This window comes from Pteropus medius, unplaced genomic scaffold, assembly GCF_902729225.1.
Source record: "Pteropus medius unplaced genomic scaffold, Ma_sr-lr_union100, whole genome shotgun sequence".
Taxonomy (NCBI): Eukaryota; Metazoa; Chordata; class Mammalia; order Chiroptera; family Pteropodidae; genus Pteropus; species Pteropus medius.
In genome coordinates, this window is record NW_024344370.1 from 10,497,128 (window position 1) to 10,524,299 (window position 27,172).

Genomic DNA, 27,172 nt, shown 5'->3' on the forward strand with positions numbered 1-27,172 from the left:
AAAGAGAATGAAATCTTGCGATCTGCAACAACATGGATGGACCTAGAGGGTATTATTCTAAGTGAAATAAAGCAGGCAGAGAAAGACAAATACCGTATGATTTCACTTACATGTAGAATTTTAAAAAGCAAAATAAGTAAACAAAAGAGAAACAAACTCATAGATATAGAGAACATTTTGATGATCACCAGATAGGAGGGGCCTGGGGGGTGAGTAAAAAAGGGGAAGGGATTAAAATGTGCAAATTGGTAGTTACAAAATAGTCAGAGGGATACAAAGTATAGCATAGGGAATATGGTCAATAATATTGTGATAACTATGAAAGGTGTCAGATGGGTACTAGATTTACTGGGATGATTACTTTGTAAGTTATATAAATGTCTAATCACGATGTTGTACACCTGAAACTAATATAATATGGTATGTCAACTGTAATTAAAAAATAAATAATTATTTTTTAAAAACCTAAAATCGTTACAAAGATAGCAAGGTATAGTTAGTTATCTGTGGATTAGCTGTTGGAGTAATATTGTTGAAAATAAAAAATCAGTAATTAGAAGAGGGTTGTTTTCATTAATTATAATTGAAGTAGAAAAGCGAGGCTGTCCTAGAAGTTCTAAGAAAATAATCTGGGTACTGTAGGTGGATGTTAGGGAAGTGGCAGTGAAAGTGACAAGTAGGGCTCACATGTTGGTGTTAGTGGTTTCGATAAGTAAGTCTGAAAGGCCTGTGAGCAAAGTATGCCTATTAATGATAAGTTTCCAGTGACAAATGAAGTTGTGGTAAAAGGTAATACTTTGTCGTTTAGGTTATGAATAATGGACCCAGAAAATGAAGTTGTGGTAAAAGGGAATAACTTGATTGTCATTTAGGTTATAAATAACGGACCCAGGAATTATAAACGGTATAGCTTTGAAGAAAGCATGTTTGCTGATGCGAAGAAAAATGCTAGGTATGGTTGGTTAATACCAATTGTTATTATGATTAAGCCTAATTGACTTGAGGTGAACAAAGCAACAATTCTTTCAAAATATAATTTTGAGTGACAGCACAGATTGCTGTAAATAGTGTGGTACTAACTCCTAGGCATAGCGTTATCGTTTGAATAGTTTTACTTTTTTCTATAAGTGAGTAAAAAGAGATTAGTTAGAAGACGCCTACTGCAACTATTGTACTTGAATGAAGTAGAGCTGAGACGGGTGTGGGGCCCTCTGTGGCTGAGGGAAGCTGTGGGCCAAGGCCAAATTGGGCAGATTTGCCAGTTGAGGCTAGAAATCTAATTAATGGAAGATTAGTGTGATTTAGGTTGAGTATAAAAATTTGCCGAAATTCTCATAAGTTTAAATTATATACCCAGACATAGAACTGCTGAAATATATGGTAGTTCTATGTTTAATTTTTTGAGGAACATCCATTCTGTTTTTCACAGATCGTGGTTTCTTATCTCTAAAATTGTGGTAAGTGGGGACTTCTGCTCTTAAATTGCCCTGTTTTTTCCCAGAGCCACCTCTCTAGTCCCTGAGTCTGTTTCTTCCCATGTTTGAAAGTCTCAGTGAGAATTTTCAGGATTTTGTTCACTCACCTTCTTTTCTTAGTATTATTTATGATGGGTGGGGGCAAAGTTGGAAGTTGTGTTGAACTGTGGGCCTCATGAGACTTTTCTTTGGCTACTATTTTTCGGTATTGACAATAGAAAATTATTCTGCCTCTGTTGTTTGTTTGTTGGTGGTGGTTTTTCTTTTTTGTCTTTTTATTTTCTTTTTTGTTTGTTTTATTTCGTTAGATTGGGGGAAGAGAGATTTTATATTATTGTTCATTCTGTCATCCTGGAAATGGTTCTTCAGTTTTTGCTTAAAATTATAATTTATCTTCTGTATTATTTGGTGATGATATATATCACAAAAGAGACTTTAGCTCCAGGCTGAAATGTTGTTTTTAAATTATTTGTGGGTTATCACATTTTTCATAGTCTGTCAAGATAGTAAAAAGTTCATTTTAATTACGCTCTCACTAGAAGTTATTACAGTTTCCTTTACGTAGCAAAAAAGGGCCTGTTCTGTGGGTTTGAATACCTTTGCTTTCATGAATAATTCAATAAGACAGTTAATAAAGATGAGTAGTTGTTCCTATGTGATTGGGGGTGAAATGATGGAATATTATTCAAGCTTTTCTCAACCGAGCTATGATATCATTTGGCTAGGCAAGACTTTGATAGTTATTTACACAAATCTCTTTTAAACTTGGATGAAACTAAAGAAAGCATTTCTTAGACTGTGAATATGGGCTCGGCAGGCACTGCAGGCCTCAGCATGGGAATCTCTAAGTGATTAGCTCCCAAATATTGGGCTTTGAACCCATACTAGCCCCAGATGAGGCTTTCAGAGATCCGAAATGATCCCTTGGTCCCTGCAAACAGCTGATCCCTGCCCCCTTGTAGCAGAGGCATCTTCTAACGGAGGGTAAAAGTACTGTAGCTTCCCTGGTGCCAGGGAATGGAGTGTGGCTCAGACTGGCTGCTGCGTCCTGAGGGCAAATTTGCTGGGGTCTTCTGGGAATACTCTTCCTCCCTAATAGAAAATGACACACCAGCAGAAACAGCCTCTGTTCTTTGCTAACCGCTGTCTCCTCTGCATGTGTCCCTGAAAATATTGCAGCCATCTTGCTGATAAAGGGAGCCATGGACACAGGGACACACAGATATGGTGACAGGCAGAGGGAAAGACAGAGGAGGACCCCTGAGTCCCGTAGGACCTGTGGAACAGCAAACTTCATCCTGGAATTTCCCCGCCTTCAGTGTTTAAGTCACTGGTTCTTTAGTTTTGTACATTGCAGATAAATACTTTCTTATTCAAAAGAGACATTAAATGAAAAAATAAGGACAATGTAGTAACTTCTACTAAAACGAAATGTATTCACTTTTCGGGCATTAAAACTGCTTTCTTTTAGAAAGGTATCTTTTATGATAGTAGCAAACGACAAATTTTTTTTTTAATGTCCTAACTTGGCAAAGTAAAAAATTAGCCTCTCTATCAGTCTCTAAAGTAGTTTTGAAATTTTACTGGCCCATGAAATCTGAAAGTCTGGGAACCACTGCTCTCATTTGAGAAAAACTCATTCTTGGACTAGGATTCAGAATTGTGTTTTAGCCCAGTTGCTCTCCTGGCCGCTCTTTGCTTGAAAGACTTGTGACTTCAACTCCAAACCTTTACTTGGTTTCCTACTTAGAAATAAGAAAAAGGAAAAGAAAGAGTCATTCACTAAGCTTTAACTTTTTTGACTGAGATATCAATACACCATTGCTCTTTCTCTCTCTCTCCCCACCCTACCAAATATGCACCCACACACCTACACACACGCACATGAACACACACTACATACACATCTTCTATGGGAATAAACTCTTTTCTTCCTACATACCCTTCACTTACATTCACCAGTTACTGACATTTGCAACATTTGTTTTATTGTTCACTCTCTACACCTCCTCCTCACTATTAAAAAAAATTAGTCCTTCGAAAGCTATTTGTGGACATCATGGCACTTCCCTACAAAGATAACTTTTAATTACACACTTTATTTCACAGTTGAGTCTAGTAACAATTAATTACTTATCACTAATAGTTACAGATGGAAATTTTGCAATAGAGTTGGAGACCAAAGGGGAAATTTGAGAAAAGTTTCATTAGCTAGGGGTAACTTTTGACATGCTGTTTGTAAAGAAAAGTAGCTAAAATCATTTGCAGTAAGAAGGCCGTTGTACTAAAGCAATACTGTCTTAAGTGATTAAGGCTCAAAACAGCCATGGTCCAGAAGGGCCAAAGAAGGAGCATTTGTTTTTGCCATGAGTTACTTGTCTTTATAACATTTCTTTTGGGACCAAGAAGGAGAGATCAATGCTGAATGTTCCTCTTCTTGAATGTGATTTGCAACAAAGAAACAGGACAGTCACTGGTGTTGGAAAAACTGTTTTCTCATAAATCCTCATCTTCTGCACTTCTGTCAGGCTTGACTTGCCAGTGGGCAAGTGTCTCAATCTCTTTCAGCTTCAGTTTCCTCTTCTATAAAATCAATAATAATGATGATAAAGAGAGAGGACAGAAAGCATCTATTTTACTGTCTGGAATAGAGTACATAATAGATGCTCATTAACTGGTATATACAATTATTATTATTTTCCTCAAGTTTGGTGACAGTATTAGAGCAAATTCAATTCCACAGTGAAAATGCAAATACTTTATTAATAATAGTATAGTCTTTTTTTTTTAAGCCTATATCTTTTGGGGATATGTTTCAAAGTATTTAATAATGAAATGATACAATAGCCACTTAAATAATCCACAGTAGAAGAGTACAGAGGAAAACTATTAGCTATGTGTCGATAATTACAGAAGCTGGATGAAGAAGGAGGAGTCATTAAACTAGTCTTTCTACTTTTTCAATTTTCTAAAATAAATAAAAACAAAAATAAAACAAAAGATGACAATTTCCTGCCTAAAGCAAAGGACTTCTAATTATTTTCAGCAGTGTAGAAACGCTTTTCATTTCTAGCATCCCTCACTCTTACAAAAACACCGCATTAAATAAATACACAATCATTTTTTTCTTCATTAAAATTCCCTGAAGAGACCCCCATCTTCCTATCTTATCAGAGCTTTTCTCCTAGTCAATTATCAGCAATTGAATTATCATAAAGTTAATGAAAAAACTCAATCGGGTTAGACTGCTTAGGGAGAAAAATGTAGGCACACTTAATATGAAGTTTTCTTCTTGATTCAGAGTGACAATGGACTCAAAGAGTGTTGAGGACCATGGAAGTCATTGTTGATTTTGGGAAAAAATTTCTGACCACCCAGGAAGCCTTTCTGAAACTGTTTAGAGAGAGTATGTGAATTAAGAATGACTTAATTCTTTCAGGGTAAAAAAAAAAAAAAGATATAAAAATTATGATTTTCAAGGCATGTTCCAACAAAAATGATGGGGAAAAATTTTTGATTTGTGTCTTGATATATATAGATCTATGTCTCATTTTTCATCTATCTATCTATCTATCTATCTATCTAATCTAATCATCTATCATCTATTGATCTAACGTTTCATGGTGAAAATTCACATTTCAAAGTTAGATAAATAAAAAGAAAAAAAGTCAAGTAAATAAGGGAGTAACTATCCTCTTTAAAAGATGTACTTGGCGGGTTAAAGAGGTCAAATATAGGGTTTAGGGGGAGGGTAAAATGGGTAAAGGGGAGCAAATATATGATACTGAAAAAAACTGGTCTTTGAGCGGTAAACACACAATAGAATATACAAATGTCAAATTATAATGTACACCTGAAAATTATATAATTGTATTAACCAATATTAACCCAATAAACTTAATTAAAAATTAAAAAATAAATAAATAAAATATATACTTGGAATTCCTTACAATAGCAGACTCCTCATAAGTTTAAGTGTCTGTTTACACATCATTAACAACTTCCTTGGAAATCCTAGGAGGAGCTCAGGTTAAGGGAGAAGACAGTCCATGCGGGAGAGTTAGTCCGACATACAGCCAATTAAGGATTAGTTGAAGGATAGGCTTATTTTGGAATTATCATTAAGCAAAAGATAAATGACTCAAGCTACAGAAGTGACACACACATACAATTGTGTAGATTGGTTCACATCCATATGGTTGCCATGCTTCAGCGATGAAGAAGCAGGCCTCCTAGTCATGCGCACTCAGCCACAGCTTCATTAATGTTGCTGATGGACCTGGATTAATTAGCCCGTTGGGAAGTAGAGTTTTTACTCCAGAGACTCCAGGAGAGAGCATTCTGTGAGAACAGCTGTTTGCCCATTTCCAGGTTCTAGAGAAGTGGTTTGGCTTCCTGGGTTGAAGAGTCATTCAATCCTCAGAGGTCAAAGATCCTTCTTCTCCCTAACAGATAATACATCATTTAGGTGGTCCAAGTTCCAGCTAATTTTAGGACTAGAAATAGTAAAACATGCAGTGAACTGTTGTATTCTATTAATTTGAAGTTGGGTTATAAAGTAATGCTAATACTTTTTAGACAAAACATCAGCACTTCTGCACCCAAACTAGTGAAATCTTTCGAAGTAAGTCACTTACTCAAAGCTTATTTGGAGTTGCTTTTTTTTTTATTTTTTATGTTGTAGTATCACTTAGGGTCAATTTGTGAGACACATAAGGTATTTGTAGCCAAAATGATTCTATGCAATTAACTCACCAGATTTGGTTTTAGACTTTCACGAAAATCAAATCCATCCCACCCGGGAAGATAGTCTAAACAAGCAATTTTAAAACTGTTTTGAGTGATGATTTTACTCTTAGAATGAGTACAGCATGATCTCCGGTGCTTTCATTAAAAGGGACAACTCCTTTGGAGAGTTAAGTTCTAATGTATTGATTTAAAAAGCCAGACATCAGAGATATTTGGTTCATGTAATTTCTGCAGTTGAGATTAAATGTGGGTGAAATAAAACATTGGGTCCTCTACACTTTCTCCAGCAGGAGCTTCTCACATGGATGGGGACAGACTTGGACACTGAGTGCGATAACATCTTTCTGGCTCAGTCTACATTCAGAAAATCTTCAAAGCTAAATCTGGCTCCAGGTTATTATCTTCTTTCATAATTTCAACATATACTTTTTCTTTTTTAATCTCAAAGTAAAATATTTGATTTCTCAATTTTGCTTTTTTTTCTGCCTTAAAGTTTAAGACTACGAATCAAACGATTTCTTACTGCAGTAAGTTTGGCTGTGATACCTTTTTTTTTTTTTTTTGCTGCCCACTTTAATTTGAACTCATATTTTAGTCACTTCTGTGGGTGTTTTCTCAGAATATCAAATGATGCTCTGTTTATAGTTACTATCTAGCTACCTAGGATGGTTTTCCAGATACTGATTTTTTTTGAAGTTGAGATGTCATCCTCCTTGGCCTTTATATTTCTGTAGCTACATAGCACCTGATTTTTATTCTAACAATAATACACCCAACAAACAGAAACTAAATTCTATTTATTTACATCAGGTTAGTTTGAATGATTGAAATAAAATACCAAAATTGATGATATTGAAGGAAAGAGAACAGTATGTTTTTTTGATTGCATTCGAACCACAAAAGCAATTCCTTATTGTATTTAAGCTTTGGTTTTCCCTCTCCTCAGCCCCTTGAGTGACCTGGCTCGGGAAGGAGTTGGGGTAAAGGGGCAGTGGGACATGAAGTCCATCTTGCCAGGCCGAGTCAAGTCAATGCAGCTGCTGGCCTGGGCACAAGCGTGGGCGGCCACCTGTGGCTCCCAGCACAGCTGTTTGGAAGAGGGCCAGCCAAAGCCCCGTCAGTGGAGTGGAGACAGGTGGCCAGTTGGGCGGCCAATACATTCTGGCATGGGCTGAAAGAACACCTGGTTCCACTCTGTGGACCCACCGCAGAAGGTCAAAGAATGTGCTTGTTGGCAGCAACCTGATGGGCCGAGTTTTCAAGACCTGATGGTCCTGCTCTGACTAAAACAGAGAAAAACCCACCTTTCTCAAAATTTAACCCAACGCCAACAGAGGAATGATTCTGCTCCTGTTGTGTTGAAATAGGTCAGTATGGCCATCTGGCACGTCTGGAAATGATGTGGGGGGCTGTCAGGCAGGGACAGGCTCTATGATCCAAAACGAGACATTTCAGGGGAGATGAGAGCCTTTATGTTGTGTTTGGCTGCTAACTGCCATTACAGGCACTGCCCATCTTTGAATGTCTCTGACCTTCCTTTTCCTCCTTTCCCCCAAAACTCTAACTACATGCTTGGAAACCACTTTGGGTTCCCACTTGTAATTTTGTCACTGGGCATAGGAATTTTCATAGTGAACGCCACCACCTACAGAGACAGGAGCCCAAAGTTCACCCTTCCCTGACGCCCAAGGCCCTCCCAATGCCCTCGGGCCCACTCTTTCCCAGGAAGAAGGACCCCATTTCCTCTGGCCCAGTAAGTCAGTTTCTCTCTGGCAGAGGAGCATCCTTCCAAACTTCCTTGTCCCAGATGGACACCAGGCAGCTCCCTTCTATGTCCTGAAGCAGTGACACTCCCCTCACTGGTTCTGTGACCCTTGGCAACTTATCCTCTCTGAGCCTTAGTTTTGACACCTGGAAACGGGGATTGATAGTATCATCTTCATAGTTTTGTTATAAGTTATTCAATGAGAGAGCATATATGTTAAGTGCTTAGCACAACGAGTACTCAGCAAATGTTGGTTATATAAATGAATGGCCATGGCTGATGCCGCTCTCTAAACACAGAGGCTACACCTGGCCTGGACCGGCCCAGGACTAAAACTTCCTGCTGCCACCTTTGCTTGGATTTCAGGAGCCTCATCTCACAATGACTGTTCATAACTGCCTTTGCTGGGGGCACAGACCAGGCCCTTCCAAGAATTGTATGTGCCTGGAGCTAGTAGAAGATACCCACTTTTGAGCCATTGACCAGAGGAAGGCATTTGACTTCTGGGAGGCCTGGAGCTGGTGGAATAACTTGCCCTTTCTCATGTCAAATTCTCTGTAAGGTAAGGTATCCAAACCGAGATCCAAAAAGAAACCTCTTGATTGAACTTCACAAACTTTAAGGTCTTGGGCAATATAACCTGACTGGTCAGGTGTGATATTCTGTGCCCTGAGGTGAAAAGGAATACTCAGGATCCCCAGTCTCTTGAGTGGGGCTATCAGGAGCTATTGAGCCGTCGTGTGATACCTTGTGAACAATGTGTTATTCCAGTGAAGATAGGATATTGCTGTGGAAATTAGCTTCATCACCTATGCAGCTCAAGGCTTTCAGGGGGCGATGGGGAGCTATTGACTAAACGACAATATAGGCACAACCTTGGTTCCCCCACAGAGTGAAGTCGGCCCTCAAACCACTGTTCCATTTCTGGCCTCAGATATCGTCTGAGGATGAAATGAGGGACAAGGAACGCTAGAAATAACCCTCTGAGAAAGAGATGGGAGAAAAGACTATTTTCCTTTTAAATTCCAGCTTGAGGTTTTGAAGTCTGAGGCACAAAACCATTGCGAACAGCTGTTCTATTTAAAAACATATGTTAGTTTATTCCACACATTCTGATGATATGAACGAGACAAAAGTCCAAACACAGCTTATTTGTCACTTTTTTATTCAGTAAATGATCTTTTCTCCTTCCTATGACCACTTACTTAGAATCTTCTAGTCCTCCTGGGCTGTGATTTTTTTCTACCCGAATTACATTTCTTTCCCCTTCTTTTAAAAGTAATTAATCTTATTCTAACCAAAGAAATTCACACATTTTTTTACTTACTGAAATCAATACTCAACTTTCTTCCTAATTTACTTGAAAAGATGTCATCTGGCCTTTTTGAGCATAAGTCTTAGGGATTATCCTAGTGGTCCCCGGAGAGCGGCAGTCTCTAGGAAGGATCAGTGCCCTAAGCAGGTAGTGTCTTTTAGACATTTCAAAGGGAGATCATTCAACTGAAAGCTTGAAAACAACTGTTGATGAAAAGATAGACTTGATTCTGATGAATCTAAGCTAAGGCAAACCTTGCTTCTTGGTATTCCCCGCTCCCTGACCCCTAGCAGAATTACTCTTTGCAAATGTAATGGGAAGTTAAAACAGTGGGTCCCAGGGTCTTCTCATTACCTAAGCATTCATAATACTTTGGCTACTTTTGGCTTCTAGGATGACTTTGGGAGAAATAGTCCCCAAGACTATCTAATCACCTCACTTGATTTCTGCTAATGTAGAGGATTGAATAGGTGTGCATGAGGCAGGGGTAAGTGGAGTAAAGCACAACAGTGCTTAGGCATTCCACATCTTCTTATATAATTGATGAAGTTGTCATCATGAAAATACTCAAATAGCTAAGCATGCATATTGGCTGCCGAGTTTCATAAACTGCTGTTACCTTTGCATATGATAGTGCCCCCACCCAGCTTGGCAAAGACTGAATGTCTGAAGGTGAAATAGTATAATCATCATGTTTCATGCTCCCTGGTGACTCTGAGTAGAAAAATCTTTCAAGTACAAATTGTTTTGTTCAGCCTCCTTTCCACAATAAAGTATCTTGCATCCCCTTCTATGCAAGTTTACATGGAAAGTAAAAGAAGGAGGGGGTCAGAGCTGTGAGCCAAGTGATCAAAATTATGTGGCAATGGCCAGTCTGGGCTTCCTTTCTAGCCTTAGAATGGTTGGCTGGTGGCATCTGAGGATGTAACCCCACTAGAAATATCCAACGCCCTTGCATTTAGACATTACACATAGATGTACTCTCTGGAGAGGGTAATAAAGATGCAAAGAGTTAACTCAATCCTGGATACTACCTGATCAGTTGGGACCCCGTAGATAGGGTATTTCAAAGGACAGTTTTCTCCTACTGCAAGTTTTACACCGGCTTTTCAGAGAATAGACAACTTCCATCCGAATCATTCTTACAAGCTGAATTTTTATTTTTACTAAATTATCTATGTTAAAAAAATCTGTGCCTGGTGTGGATTTCACTCCATCAAGTGTTACAATGACTTTTCATTTTCATTACAAGCAGAATGAATGAAGGACAAGTGTTAGGAAACATGGCAATAAATTAGAATATAATTTACAAAAGCAAAACAGTGTACCACATTAATACTGAGTATAAAATAATAAGCAACAACTAATCACAATAATACAAAGGTAATTTCATTCTGTATTATTAAGGATACCTATGTGACATTCACTCAAATAAAAATATTCCCAATGAAGCGGACTGTTCAGGAAATCATATGTATCTCAAGGGGTTTAGTCAGTTGGGTACATGTGCCTTTTGGTTTTTGGCAGGCCTTTATGCCAGTGGCAGATATCGCTCTCAGCCATGGGGTGCCAGATTTTTTAGGGGTTCCCTAAGTAGTCTATATAGCTCACTACTTTGGAGGGCCTGCCATGGTGGCTCAGCCTCTGCTGATGATCCTATTGTTACATTTAGGAAAAGGTCACGTAGCCACGTGGTTGACTACAGAGTAGCAGCGGTATTGTGATGTGCTGTAGAATGTGACTTTTTCTCCCACTCAGGTTTAAATTCAGGGCCTGTCTGCAGGTGTTTAGTCCTGCTACATTCTGTGCTTGGTTCCTTCTGAAAAGGTGTCTGACGCTGCCCCCAGGAGCTCTCTGGTGCTGGTGCACTCCCCAGGGGGAAAACTGGCTGCCCTCCTTTGCTGGCACCAGTTGGGTGGCTGCATGGTGCTCAGGGGGATGGCCCTCATGTTAGTTTCCAGGTGAGGTAAAAACAGCCCTTAGTCAGTAACATGAGAAATCTTTTTGAAATAAAAACATAAGCTGTTGGAGAAAACGTTGGAGAAAAGCAGATCCTGATAGCACGCTTGTGTCTAAAATGCCACAGAAACCAACCATCTTTTGTTTATTTCACCAGGGCACATTAGCACCAAGTTAATTGCTCTTTGCAAAGCACCAATGGAATTCAGTGCTGGGGCTGTGCTGCCCATGGGCTGCCTTCCCTTCACTGAATGACTAAGATGAAATTCAGGCTGGTCTTCTAAGGACAGCATAGATAGGGGCCCTGGCAACAAATCTCACATATTGTCAATAGTTCTCTCTGGAAAGTTCAGGGACATGAGCTGTGGGATTGAGAGAGAAAGCAGATGACGAGATACAGATGACCATGACTGAGCGTGCAGAACAACTTCCCATGCTGACTCCAAAGGAAACCTGAAATTTAGGCTGGTTTTTGAAGTCTGTGAGTCTCCCTTCCTTTCTGGAAAATCCTAATCATCCATATTAGGTCATGATATATGTGATGCACCTGACATGGAGTTTCAGAGCACAGCGATGGATTTGAGCCAAACGTACTCTAACTGCAAGTAGTATCTTCATAAAGTAGCCATTTGGTTTGAGTCTGAGGTGTTGGTGTAGCACGGTGGACACACGTGCAGGACACAGAGCACATTCATCCAGAACCTGATGCAAGCTACGAGTGTTCAAGTACAAAATATTAATATAAACAAGTACCCTCTTTTTTTTTCTTTCTTATTAAAATCTCATTGTCAAATCGTTTGATGAGCGTGATGTGAAACTTGTGGATAGGAAAAATATGAGCTAGTCAATTTAATTTAGGTGGATTTCATGCTAGAGTTTGACTTGCCAAGAAACTGGGTTTCACATTGAATTGCCACTCAGAGTATCCCTAAAAAATATAAAATACTTGGTCGAGTGACTTAAAATTATGCTTTATGATCGCTAGTCTTCATGCGTTTTTATTCTTTGGTTGTTATCCCTTGCCTACTTCAAAACTCACAGAAATAGCACATTTACGTGCAAGCACACTCATCTACCCACACACTCAAAAGCACCCGCACACACACACACTTGCTCTCATATAAATAAATGCCCTTCTGACATATCAAAGAAGGGACATCTGGAACCCATCGTAATTGTCAGCCAAAGGGTCTGCCTGGTTGTTACTGAGCCAGTCTATCTTTTGCATGGTATTGTCTCAGTAAGCTCAACACATGTGCAGCAAGCCAGTGGGGCAGAAGCCATTCTGTGGCTGGTGAGGATGTAAACGCAAGTGAGTTGGGGTGACTCGAATAAGAGCTGAGGCATCCTGTATGATGGCAGTAAAGGGCCTGGTACTTAAGTCTCTACCATACCCCAGGTCTGGCTTCTGCATGAAATTGAAATGTTCTTCTCTTAAAGTTTAATTGGAAATCTCAGCTTCACTTGCACGATGGCAAGTTGGCCACAGTCTTTTAGCACTGAATTTATAGACTTGCACAGCTGCAGTAACTGATGCACTGCTTCAAACTAAGTCCTTCATTGTTGTTCAGTTTACTATAGTTTATATATGGCTCACAGCAGTGTTCAGAACAGGGGGATTATTCCTAAGGAAATTAAGTAGAAGGAAGAAAAATACAAACTTTCATTACTTTTGATTTATAATTGCTCCTTAAATTACAGTTCAAAGCCGATTTTAGAATTTAAATCGTGGTGCTGTTCTAGTGAGATAAAGGATAGTAAATATTTTTAAGCTATGATTTAAGATTTCTGAATTTTCTTTACTTCCATAGTTGACCAAGTCATAACAGCTACATTTTAAACAGTTTTAAATACAAATGGATTCAGTGTCATTGCTAAGTCTATAATAAAAATTATCTTAATGGTCCAAGGAGGTAAACAGGCTATTGGATTTACTCGAAAGAACACAAACGTTCCACAGTAAGCAAGTCTCCCTGTGTTGTTTGGATCTCTCCACTCTGGCATTCCCTCCTAATACTGTGTCCAGCACTTTGGATCAATAAATCCTACTTCATAGAAGTTAAAATAATATTGAAATCCTGTCAGCTAGGGCTGACCAGTGGTTACGTTTTCCACAGGGTAATGCATTTGCAAGGACATCAATCCTCTTCCTCTGGGTGGCTCTCTTTGATGGACGCATTTCCACGATGAAATGACAAGGCTCTCTCTCTGGCTTTCCGTGGGTCACTGTCCTTGGCAGGTCTTACAACACATCTGTCTGAAGTATGCTCGGCTGCAGAAATTGAACTTCTGCACCAGTGGGCAATAAGCCACTTTGTTCACATCTTTGCACTCTAATGAATGGGGGCAGAAAATGGAAAACAATTAGAGGCATATAAACAAGTACGTAAACAAGCCGATGAGCCCGGATGTTTGGTAAGGACCTCCCCCTTGCGCCAATCCACCTTGGCTTTCACATCCATGTGGTTTTGTTTTTGTTTCTAAGCATACCCTGTCTGGTACAGCCTACCAGAAACATTCTTTTGATATATTTTAATGCAAATTTAAAAAAAAAAAAAAAGATTGCGAGGCTTTTCTCCCACACTTTATAAGTATGGTGCATGCCCACCGTGTCTTGAAAGAATTACCATTTGTTGGGATAAGTGATCACTTTAGACAGCTTGGAAACATGAGTCATTTTTCTTACAGTGCTTTTATTGCTTCTTTCTCAAGGGTTATTTTATTCAGCAGTGCAAGGTTATCCAAAATCAAACATGAGTTGCATTGTTTGATACCGAAGTACACATGTCTCAAGAGAATCTATGCATCTGTGAGGCTTGGGGATGGGCTTGGGTGAATGAAAAGGGCTGCTGACAGTGGCCTAGATTCAGCAACTACACTAGACAAAGAGGAAAACTTGGAGGGTTGGCCTCAAATGGCAGTAGTCTGTGGGTTATGGAAACATGTAGAAATGTCTTTTTTTAATTTGGAAGTGAGACATGGCCTTCTTTTTTCCTATGTGTATTTTCTCCTCAGTGCTAGAATTGCCACAGTTGAAGTCTGTAGTTCTTGCAGCCAGAAGGTGAATAAATGATTCTTTCTCCATCTCCTCTTGAGGCTGGTTGCAGAAGATGGGGCTGAGGGGCCAGTAGAGAAAGGAACACAGGCCTTTGATTTTCAGCAATCCTGACCACCCTTAGGTAACCCCACTATTGCTAATAGTGATATTCTTCTCCAGTCCTCTGGTCACTTTTATCTGGGGGTTTTTAAATACTTTGTAAACCTAGTAATTAAATTTCCATATGCCTCCCAGAATCAAAGTTCCACCCTCATTTTTCCAGGTGGTTACACCAAAGCATCCTGGGTAAACTGTTTAAGGTAATTAGAATCAGGCAAAGTTAGTCTGACAGAACGGTGCTGTGGCTGGTGTTGTTTGCTTGTTTGTTTTTTCCTGGTTTCAAAAATCCACTAACGTACTAAGAGATCGCGTACATGGTACATGAGCCATATGATAAACTTGGAAAATTAAATGCAAAGAAATAGGAAAGTTCACAGTTCTTATTGAAAAGTGAGGTAACAATCCTATTGGTCTCACTTTCAAGGCTCTTTCAGTGAAATAGTTAAAAATTTTAAACCGTAACCCTCAACCCTCTGAAAAATATAAGCTCTGCCACCGTCAAACTCCCTTACTCAAGATTTGATTTACAAAGAGAATAATAGTTAGAAATTTGAATAGAAACTTTCCATACTAGAATTCTCAATAAATTTAAGTTTTGGCTAAAAGAAAGTAGGAGAGATATAAAAATTTTCATTATACTTTGCACTAAAATAAAGAAAACAGATGATATTTGGTCAATCAAATTTGAATTTGAGGTGAAAAGATCTCCACATATTTTAATTTGGAGGTCACTATTTTTTCCCCTTTCCTCTGTCATAACCAATAAAACGTAACCAAAAAGTTTAGACTACGAATATTTCTGTGGAAAAAAAAAAGTTTTATCATTGTAACCAAGAGGGATATGTTGTCAAAGTAATGTAGTTATTAAAATGATGAGAAAAACTGAGCATACATGATGAGAAAAGCTGGCACAATTTCACTCATCTTTGATTCCAAATCACTACCCTAATGGGCAGCCCGCCAGTGGAGACTACTGCTCTCAGACTCTGCAACAGGGCTTGGTGGGGCTGCTTAAAGTACGAAATACACTTTAGCTTTGGCCTGCTTTGCCAAAATATAAAAATGATTTAGTTGATAAACAGATAGAAGAGGACTGGTTGTTTTAATAGTACAAGGAAATAAAATTAGAAGCCAGACTGCCTGGGTTTAATCCTAGCTTTATCATTTCCTAACTTTACGACTCTGAACAAACCACTTAACCTCTCTGTGCCTAAGTTTCCTCATCTGTAAATAAGGTCGATGAGAGTCCCCACCCTGATATGTGACAGGTATAGCCTATGTCATCACCTAGCCTATGCTATCACCTCAATAAGTGTAGGATGTTGAATTACCATTATTATGGTCACTATTAGTTATTATTATCTCTTACCACCTGATGACAGTGAGTTGTGGTCTGAACTTCTCAGTAAGAATGCAATATTCAGATTATTACTGAGAAAATGCTGTCATATGGACACAAAGTCAGTCTGCAGACAAAACAAAGAAGACTATTTCCTGGGAATATATACAACTTGATCGGGAGACTCATCACGCCATATTTGGAAGAGTTGCTGAACCAGGAAAACTCTGAGATGAGCAAAATACAAGCAAATTCACAGATTTTTCTTTTTAGATTTAGACTCTGGAATCTGATTAAATAATAGATAATAAATAATAAATAAAATAAAATATTCATAAATTGTTTCTCCCTCCAACTATTCCTCCATCCACCCATTCAGGCCATTACAAATGTAAATGTTCGGGGATTCAGCTCGTTAGGTGGGTGATGGAGATAACACTCTCCCTTGCATACAGGTGCTCGGAGCACTTCTCTAGGCCAGGAGTAGTGTCTAGCCTCGGGGTAGGCTGGAGGCCAGCTGCCAGGGTGTCCCTCTCTGAAATTCCCAATATCTCTGTTAATTCCCAACTAACTTGATTCTGACTAACTCAATTGAAAGCAGGAGGTTGTTTGGGTCCTGGGAGCAGGCTCAAGTTTAGGGAGGTAGGGGCTACTTATGAGTGTCCCAGGACCTCACAACACAGTGGTGAGGAGCCCAGATCTGAAGTCAAATGGGCCGGGGATGAACGCTGGCACTGTCTCCTCCCCGTGTTTCTTTGTCCTAGCAAGTGACTTAGCCTCTCTATATCATAGCTTCTTTGTCTGTGAAATGGAGACAGTGATAAGACCTGCTCATAGGATACCATGAGGCTGAAATGAGATAATGCCTATACAGCACATGCCACAGCACCCAGCACAGAGGAAGCGCTCAGTTTACTGGCTCCCGTGATTCTTCACATCTGCCTGTGAGAACGACTATTATGTATTGTTTCTCTGGGATCTACGTCAGAATGTACATAGGCTCTCAGGAAGGGTTACACAATGGCACACATAAGCAAATTAATAGAAAGATATCAAACAAAGAGCAGGTAAATTATGATGAGGTTGGGGGCGGGGACAGACCTAGCAGAAGATCCAGGGCTGGACACTGCCAACGTTCTGATAATGGGCCTCGATGAGATGCTAAAATGGCAACTCCTGGGCTGTATAAGGTCACTCAGCCTTGACAAAGTGCAGGGGGCTCCCACAAAGGAGTGGGGCGTGAGGAATAATATCCCATTCCCACTTCTTGGTTTTGCCTTCTAGGGACTGCCCAATGGGAAGAATCAGTCTTTGGATTAATGAAAATCTATTCACCAAAGAAGGTCAGCTATGACTGGTCTTTCATTCTCTCTGTCTTTTAACGCCACAAGAGCTTAATCTAGTAACAGTAACATTAAAAATAATTTACCAAATGCCTCTTATGTGCCAGGCACTGTCTTAGATGGCTTTACATACTTATATATCTAATCCTTTTAAATATATAACACATCAGCTTTACACAGACCGCAAAACTGAAGCTCAAAAGGTTACAAAACTCATGCTGGGTCACACAGCTGGTTGGGACCAGCACTCAGGTTTGTCTAACTCTAATACCACTCTACTTTGGCAGCATTCTTGGCATCTAAATGCAAAAAGGTTTCTGCCTATCAATGCTTCTGTACTCTTGGCTGATGATAAATCGACCTTTGGTTGCATCATTACCAGGAGGTTTGCTCTGCCACCTTAGAAAAGGGAAAACGTTTTTTAAAAAGAGGGTTCTATGTCACAGGCATTCAGAATAGCTTGAATACTTTTCTTCAGCTACAGCTTTCTCCTTAAATTTGTAAAATTATGAGAGTGAACGGTGATTTTAGACACACCAAGAAGTTTTAAAGTCCCACTATTGTAGAAAGCTAAATATAATCTTATAAATATGAGTAAAAGTTCTAAATTATATTGTTACTTTTAGCCCACCTGCCACCTTTTTAGTTTAGCTAGAAAGGACTGACTTGTTGAGCACTTGGACTGACTTATTGACATTTTGCTGATGTAATTGAGAGGTCTTAACCATAAAACTTATTATTCACTAGTCTGCCTCATCCTCAAAGCCCACTGAAAATATGTAATAGTCTTCACTCCCATCCTTGAGCCAATACACAGTACAGCTTAGATTGGTGATAAAATCATTCTGAAAAAGTTATGCATGAATTAAATCACACGTTCCCACTGAAATCAAAACAATAATAGAAATGCTCTCTTTTAATTTCTGAATGATCTTCAGTTGGCATTGATTTCTAGTTAATATGTAAAATATCCAAAAATTAAAAGTTTCTTTATATCCAAGTAATCTGCAAATAAACAATTATGTAGGAGATCTATTAAAAGGAATTCTTTATTTTAGGTAGAATCTTTTTGTAATATAATCTCCCTGTAATTGATCTTGAAGATTTGGTCTTTACTATCATATTTTCTTCATACAGACACATTTATGTCTACTGCTTTTTAAGGAGTGGAATCTGAGCCAGGAGGGTCAAGGATTTTAAGATGAAGGAGCCTGATTTTCTCTTCTACTATCATCATGTACCAGGCTAAGTACTCTGCTGGGAGGAGAATGACAAGACACTCTTTCAATCTTTTTTTCTTGTGAGGCTATTGGAAGGGTAAGAAGTCTTTATTGTGTGGTTTCTGGGAAATGTTTTGTAGACATAACTAGTCTTTCTTTTTTTATATCCCTTCTTCCTCCTTGAAAATAATATTTCCCTTTACCCAAGGTCAGAGATTTCTAGTGGGAATGATAATTTATGAAGTATCCCTGAATTATTCTCAGGGAGACTTGGGAACATATTAAAGGCTAAAAGTCAGCCCTTAGGCCCTGTGATGTGAATTAGACCCATTCTTAGAATCGTAAGTAACTTGCCAGGTATGCTGGAGTGGGGCTCACTGATAATCTGGGCTTTGGTAGAATTGAATGATAAAATTAGACAACTTGTTTCATATGCAACACATGACTCTACTTATCATTGATATTCTAATGAGTTTTTCCCCAGGTGCTTTAATCTTTCAAGACCCAGACCTAAAAGACATGGTTTCAAAATACTCATACTGAACAGAGGCTTATGAATTTAGGATGCAGTTGGATTCAGAATCATTGTGATTTTGATGGCTTGACTTGGTCCAAGGAATATAACAGCAACTCCTGAAATGCAGTGCTCTCGTATTTAATTCAAAAAGCATCGCAAAGCCTGCCGAAATTGTATCCTTGGAGTGAGTTTGGGCACACAGGGACATATTCTTCCAAGACTAGCTTGGTCTGTTCAGCATCTTTCTTTGCAGAATGCATGCCCTCTGTGCCTGAAAGTTTTTTAAAAGATTCAGAGGAAGAACACAGTGCGTAGGGAGTTATGACTTAAGCACCTGAGGGTCTATCTTTTGGATTACAAAAGTACGACCAGCTGTGCCTCTGTCAAACTGCCCATGGAGATGCAGAGCCCAGTGAGAAGTGAGATGACAAAGGCTATGCATGTGCATGTGTGGGTACAAGCAGGGGATGTGAACTCAGCGTACTTTTCCTAATAAAATTGTACTTGAGCCCTGGACATTTTACATATTCAGATTGGAAAAGATGAAATAAGTTTTGCTTGAGAACTTGACATTACTCACTGCAATGGGAATAGTACACTATCTTTTTATCCTAGAAGCAAGATGATACCAACTATGGAACTTTATTCAGATTTCATCTTACCATGCTTTCTATGCTTCTTCATACCCAGGCTTATTCCCTGGATGTCTCCTACTTTCAACCTTGAAGCGTTATGATCCCAACACAAATCTAGAGCTCTCTTCAAACCAGACAGCCAGGAATGTGAAGTTGAATGCTAAGGGGGATTATGAGCTCTTTAAAATGGCAAAGAAAAAAATCCAGTCTTCCTTACCTCCCTGAAATCAAAGTCTTCACCTTCACCATTCCTTTCATTGATTTTATACATCGATGTCACTTTAAGAACCAAATTCAGTAGCTGTTTTGCTCCAGGCATTTTACAAGATTTCTGGAGTTGCCCAGGCTTTCTCAGAGTCGTTTACTTGAGGGAGACCGAGACACACCGAAGCCACCGTTAGACAGTTGAGCTGGTAAACCAATGTACGCCAACCACACCTTTCCTGAGTTGGTTACCAGCTCATGGCACACCATAAATCATTACCCAGAAGCAATAAATACTAGATGACAGGGTTCCTTTTGCTATTGAGAAGCTGAAAAGACTTACCACATAAACTACAAGAGAACTTGAAACTGCATAAAGATGAATAAAATGGCGTTTGGGAGAGAATTTCAGGTAAGCCTGGGTAAGCTAGTCCCAGCTGCCAGATGTACTTTAAAAAATTACTCTGAGTAGTATTTCAAATGCAGTGATACCCAGCATGCCTATAATTCACCCTCAGCAGCAACACAGTGTTACCCTCATCAGTGGCAGTCTGTCAAGATCAAGCCTATAATGCTTTAACTCTTAGCTGAAGGCTTTCACGAATGAAAAACTGAAGCATGGAACTTGGCAGATTTTATCTTTCTTCTTCCTCCTCCTATTTCCTTCCTACTATTTACTTTGACTTTTGTGATGTTCTACTTCTAATTTTCTGTCTCTTAGTATCTTTGTTGCCTTAACCTCCTTCCATTTCTTCAATCTCTATTATTTATATTTATTTTTAAAAATCATATTCAAATTCCATTATTTTACTATGGGTTTTCATGCAAGAGCCTCTTCTTTTTGGAAATCCATGTTATCTGTTCATTTTTACCTCTATGAATGACAATTTATGATTCAACTGAACTCTTTCATCCACTTTTCTCAGAGTACACACTGGGTTTTCCCAACTACATATAATGGCTGTCTCCTGGACCACGTAGCCTATGAAGCTTGCCTTCATCCAAAAGGTTAAAGTCATTGGTTCTTCATTTAAGTTCTCTTAGAACTTGTGTAAACATGACACATTCTGCCTTCCTTTTTTCCCCCAAAGTATCTTCTCTGTAAGACTATGAACTTATAAATGTATTTGAATTTTCCATAATGAATGACAGAGACTGGCCACAGCAAGCATTCAATAATTAGCTGCTGATATAATGAACTGATAGTTTCATGTATTTGAATATATTCAGTATATGCTATTGAGAAGCTAAAGAGAACACAAAACAAGTTATAACAGACATACTGTTTGTCCTTTAATTCTAGTTTTGTAAAACAGTGACCCCCTTTTAAATAAGTCAACAGCTTTAGGGGAATAACAATTCTAAGATTAGTCATACTTTGTAGGATTAATAATTTCCTAAAAGTTTTCTCCTTTACTGAAAAGGCTAAAACTATTGTCTTAACTGCTTATTTCAGGTTAATATTAATAAAAGGTTATTTGGCCAGGCAGATTAAATGACCATGAGGTGTTTTTCCAAATAATCCAAGAGACATCAGATTAATGACTACCCATTTTAAGAGAATTTCTTTAAGGCAGAAATAAGTGCAGTTTACAAATGATATTCTTCCCACTCTTAAAACAGTATTGCACCTTCAGTGGCAAAGCTTATGTATAATTATCCACTACAGAGAAGCTTTTGGAGAAATTACTGAAATGGCTTAAAATAAAGTTAAAAACATAACTTCAACATATATTGCTGTGTGCATATTAAAAGCCAATTCTTTTAGCAACGATTAAGCCTAAATCTGTTGAATCATATTGATAGTCATGCCAGAAGTATCTCTACTTCATAATCTGAAGCTCTGTCTTCATATTAAAATACTCGATTTTAAAGAGTGAATTATAAATAGCATATAAATGTAGTTGAAACTGATATACCCTTGTGCTCTGTCAAATCTGAGTTCAAATCCTGACTAATACTTCCTAGTGTTGTAATTTGGACAAATCACTATCTGTCTGTGTTTCTCATTTTTCTCATTAGTAATACCAACTCTCAGAAGGTTATTGTCATGACTGTATAATACACATACAGATATTTATGTATATAATATATACAGGATGGATAATAAACATAATACCCAACATAGTTTTATATGATACTTATATCCTCTCTTCCACCTTAACCTTTATCTTCCAGTAGAAGATATTTCTATCTTCTGATAGAAAAACAGATTTCCCAAACCCATGTGATCGATCACTAATAATTTACAACAATAAAAGTTATTTGCTACAATCTTATAGAAGAGAGATGTTTTTCTTTAGATCATTTAAAAGAAATAGATTTGCTTTGAAAAAACTTCTGTTTGTCATGGATTTTGAGCTTTTCTCAAGAGAAGGAAAGCTAGATTTCCAGAATATCCCTTATTAAAGGGACAAAAGAGAATATGGCCTTAGAGCTGGAAATTTTGCAAATTAAAATTGTGATTTTGAATTAATGTAGGATAAGGCTTTATTTATTTGAAAGAGTAAATTACACAGTAAGTATACTGTGTTGAGACTCAGAGATAAAAACCAGACCATTTCAAAGATGCTGAGTTTTTATATCCTGTCATACAAGATGTTGGTCTTTCTAAAATAAAATTGCACAGGAAACATAAAAAAAATAGGATTTAAAGAAAATTCTTCAAACCGGATAGATCTGGTCAAAAGGAACAGATCTCTAATAGGTTTATAATCATATCGTTTTCATTTGAAAAATATTAACAAATTAAATTATTCAGGATAGTTATTTTTTAATTTTATTTTGCTTTTTAAGCAAAATCCTAGAACTGGGTTTCTTACATAATTTAAATTGGTAGCTTCGGATATTCATGTGCATGTATTTGATCATGCCTTTATTTTCATGCGAGAAGGCAGTCTGACCTTCCGGACTATGCCATATTTGTCTATATGCCCCATAGTTTGTTATAGCACCTTGCACATAGTAGCATTCAGGAAATTTCAAATAAATTTCCTAAATTTCCTGAATTTTCAAATAAATGCCTCACTGAATAAATAAAGTAAATTTATTTAAAGACAATATAAGAAAATTCAGGATTTAGGTAGGCATCTGCCATTAATAAAGGAATTTCCAATATGTAATAAAAAGGAATTTTAGAGTCCTCCTATATGATTATCTTTTTCTACTTTTCTACAATAAGAAAATTAACATTTGATACCTAAGAAGTTTCAAACATAGGCTTTCATTATATGTATAATAAGCATGATTTTTAATCTTCATGATGGTATAGAAATCATCTCTATAGTTCTAGGACATGTCAAACATAGAATGCTAGGTTAGACATGACCTTAGAGATTATCCAGTGCAATCTCTCATCGTAGTGATAAGTAAACCTGGCTCCAAAAAGGTTAAGTGAAAAAACTTAGGTTTTATGATTACATATCTAATGCATATGCGGCTTTCACAAATGCTCTATACAAACTAACCGACAACAGAGGTTTTATGGGGCTCTTTAAACCCTGGGAACCAGTAGAGATGCGTCACCAGAGACCACAGGCCCCTCCTCCATGGGAAACTCACCTTCAGTATTGGAAGTGGGGGTACTGTCACATTTGCTTTCACACTGCTGCATTGATGGAGGCCGAACTGTTTCCAGACAGTCACTAGATGCCTGCCCAGTGTAGGAGAGACATTGCACAGTCCGCATCTGTTGTCCAAGGCCACACTGAGCAGAACACTAAACTCAAAGACAAAGGGAAACAACATATTAATTTCAACAATTTTCAGGAGGTAAAAAAGATACTATGTCATTTCCAATAACCCATATATTGGCTTTTAAAGCCCATATGTAGTTCCTCTTGGAGAGGTGTATGATTAGGTCATTCTAGTATAGAATCAATTTTAGAACTCAAGGATTATGTTATTACCCTAGAAAATGGAAACAATATAGTTCTCAGAAGATAACAATGGGGACTTCTTGGACTATTATTCTAACCGTTCCAAGCAATGCTGGTGAACTCTAATTGGAGTGCAGTAAGAAAATCCTCATGATGAAATAGAGATTCCAGGGCTGGGAGACCACTATTGCTTGCTGTTTGTTTATTATAGGCTCATGGGCAAACAACCTGATGGTTTATTGTTGTGCTCTGAATCTGATCAAAATATTAGTTCAGTGTAATAGCAGTGACTGCTGTGGGGCCTGGTAATAGAAACAGTAAAAAAAAAAAAAAAAGAGCTTAAATTAAGTACCTCTATTGTCAGCGACACAATCCAGAGAAGTGGTCTGCTGTTAGCTAATTATCACGTTTCTCTCTCTCTCTCTCTCTTTTTTTTTTAAATCTACTCAGGGATTTAGTTAATTCAGAATTGAAGTTACTCTGAGTGGCTTAGTTTTAGTTATCTAGGCTGAAGAATGAAGCCAGGTCTATTCTTTGGGCCTGCCACCCAGAATACCAGAAAGCTTGTGAGATTTGAGATCAAAGGGATGAGGAGCTAACTGGTGCCAAGACAGGCCATGGTGATGTTTACAAGGTAAACAAACTGAGGCCCTGTTGGCTTTGTTTGCAAAACCTCTCAAAGGACATATAGGACTTGCAAGGATATTCATAGACACTTTTACTTTTAAGTTCCTAAATACAGAATGACAAATGCACCATAAAAATGTATTAAAACATCTTTCCTTATTCACTGGTTGATTTCAATTTTAGGAAACTGAATTGAAACTGTAGATGAGAAAAAAAGATTTGACAACATTTAAAAGAATGATCTCAAACTGATAACTGTAAATTTGGTGAAATCACTAACAGGCAAAAACGTTCAACTGACCTTCATATAAAAGTGCATTGCAATAAAGAATATATAAGGAAAGAAATTCTTACCTGGTTTAAATAAAAATTATGAGAGCATGTTTGTATTGATTCTTTGATAGTATAACATCAATTATATATTGTGAAACTGTCACACTTCTATAGTGAAACACTTAATTTCATACAATGCTCATGTGTATTCCACTCAAACACTTTGTAAATAAAAATACTGTTGTAATAAAAGCAAATTATGTTATACAAATGCAAATGTTAATTATGTTATGATAATACTCCTTTTGTCTCCCTAAATGTGACAAAAGAGGTCTATAGAAGCTGCTATACTCTAGCAATATTGACTTTTGGCCAGAATTTTGATAACTATTTTTACAAAATGCCATTTTTAATAGGTAATGGAAGGCCCAGAGCACAAACAAAATCATACTGGTGGAGTTACATGCCATTATGATTTACTGGAGTCTCAGATATTAGAAAGTGACTAGCTACAAGGTTAATTAGAAAACCACAGGAAAAGGGCATTGATGGTTTACAAATTTATTTTCTGGAGCATTATTTTTTAATGTAACCTAATAAATTTCATTTTTTGACATTCAAAAGAACAAAACTTTCCCTCTGTAGAAAAATACCAATTTGCCTTTAAAGGATTTAAGGTGACCTTCAGTGAAATAACACAATTTAAAAGTAAGCGAAAAAGAAGAAAGAAAAAAATAAGAATTGGAACATAAAATGGAAATGAGTCTAATATAAAAATACATCAACAAAGCCCTATGTACTTGCTTCTCAATTTATAGTCTCAACCAGAAAGTTCATTGAAGAATAAGTATTAATGATATTTCAAAGACTGTCAATCACATCTGCGAGCTAATTAAAACCCCTGCAGCTTTTCTGAGAGATTAAAAGGAGTTATTTTGCAACTGGGAAAATTAAGACACTCGCGTTAACTGATTTGTTCTTCAATTAGTTGAGAGACTAGGATCCAAATTTCGGTAAGTTGTTCAAATCTCTGGCCATTTAGACTATTTTGCTTTTAATTTTTTTTAGTTAAGATGTTAGAATCCAAGGAGTAGGTGGAAGTGGAAAGTGTGTAGGTGTGGGAGCAACATGGCTAAGTGTGTCCATGTGTGGCTGCTGCTGTTTGTGCATTGTTTCACACTCATGTCTTATACCTAGTTTTCTATATGTTGTTACTCATCTCTTGAGCCTTAACAATGACCCAGTCGGGAACTGCAAGTGTCTCAGGGTGCTGCTTCAACAGGAGCCCACAGTCCAGCTGCCTTACCTGGCCCCAGTCGCCTGTCACCCAGCGAGGAGGAGGGCAGCGGCCCAAACTGCAGCGGATGCGGGTTGGGGGTCTGTTCTCCTCTGGACATTGTGCCGCTGGGAATGTTTTAGAAAGGTCACTACTCTTGCACAGAATAATTCGATGCTTGAATCCCGAACCACATTTGGGGGTGCACTGGAAAGAAAACAAATGTTAATAAATAACAACCACCTAAAGATAGAGGAAGATTCCAGGAAAGCCTCTCTTTAACTAAATGTGTGGTTAGGTATACAATACACATACTAAATTCTAGGCAAAGTCCTTCAGACATGAAAATTCCTTAAGTTTTTAAGTAGAAGTACTTTTATCTTTTTTCCTAAGGTCATTAAGAGCTAAATACAAAGTTTCCTTTTCTTGGCTAACTTATTTTCTTCTTTTATTGTGGATAGGTTTATTCCTTGATTGTTAACTATTCTTGGCCACATTCAGCTGTGATAAGATTCTCTAATTTTTGGCACATGGAGTCTTTGGTTTCCTACTTGCTAGGTGTAGTCTTCTGAAGACAATTCTTATATTAGTAGACCATGAGAACTTGTCTTTTAAAGCAAGCTAGGGGTTGATTTACATATGTATTCTTACAGTGTGGTAGCTAAAAAGACACGGTCACAGATGATGGTTTATTGCACAAAAAGTCTCTGGACTTTTCCCCGTCCATCAGTTAAACATAATGAATTTGACTCTTCTTTAGTTGGACTACTCTGTTCTTCATACTGAGGAAAAGGTGCTTCTTCCTATGTCACACAGGCTATTATTTACCTCTGCTCCAGGTTAATTGGAGTGCTCTGTTCTGGTGGCTGACTGAAGTCTTCCAACTTTCTCTCCTCTACATCTGAACCCTTCCTTAAAATCTGTTCTTCCTCTCAGTTAGGTAAGAACCTTACCTACCATATTATGAAGCCCTGTTTCTTATAAATTTCATTTAAAAAGCATTTTCAGGTGTCCTACAGGAACTACACTGGACTGAGGGAGAAAGGAGCAAAAATGAATAAGACAGGCTTTACACCGCTAGGAGCTCATAGTTTTATATAGGAGATAGACATGTGAACACAAGGTCAAGTACCAAAAAAGAGGATGCAGAATATATTAATTCCAGTACCCCTAATCGCCATCTTCCTATTTTATAATTACGAATTTAAATATCTTCTCATCCCCATCAGATTATAAGATCCTTAAAATTATTTCATGTTGTTTTATCTTGTACACCACCCCATCCTTACCCCCAGGATTCGGCAGAGGGCTTATCTGGAAAGATAATGGTTTTGATTTATCATCAGGTAAATCAGGATGTACTAGTTGTGGGATGGGGATGTCTTAATGAATACTACACCCTGAGTGGCTTTGTCTGGGGCAATCCTTGAGCCTGGTACA

General features: G+C 38.0%; 1 protein-coding gene across 18 annotated transcripts in view; it reads right to left on the reverse strand.

The window, feature by feature from the left end:
• Nucleotides 1-10,440: 10,440 nt before the first annotated feature.
• The window catches only part of LOC120608233 (A disintegrin and metalloproteinase with thrombospondin motifs 6), a 289,732-nt gene continuing 273,000 nt past the window's right edge, over nt 10,441-27,172 (reverse strand). For 17 of the 18 annotated variants that reach the window (XR_005654348.1, XM_039870023.1, XM_039870040.1 and 14 more), the window contains 3 exons: nt 25,763-25,939; nt 23,240-23,396; nt 10,441-13,596 (listed from right to left, as the gene is read on the reverse strand). Coding sequence is in view for 16 of the 18 variants with exons in the window: in XM_039870023.1 (XP_039725957.1) it covers nt 13,487-13,596; nt 23,240-23,396; nt 25,763-25,939 (444 nt within the window). In the remaining 2 variants the exon portion in view is untranslated. Of the gene's footprint in view, nt 13,597-19,691; nt 19,839-23,239; nt 23,397-25,762; nt 25,940-27,172 lie in introns of all 18 variants that reach the window. The other variant, XR_005654347.1, reaches the window with a different exon arrangement.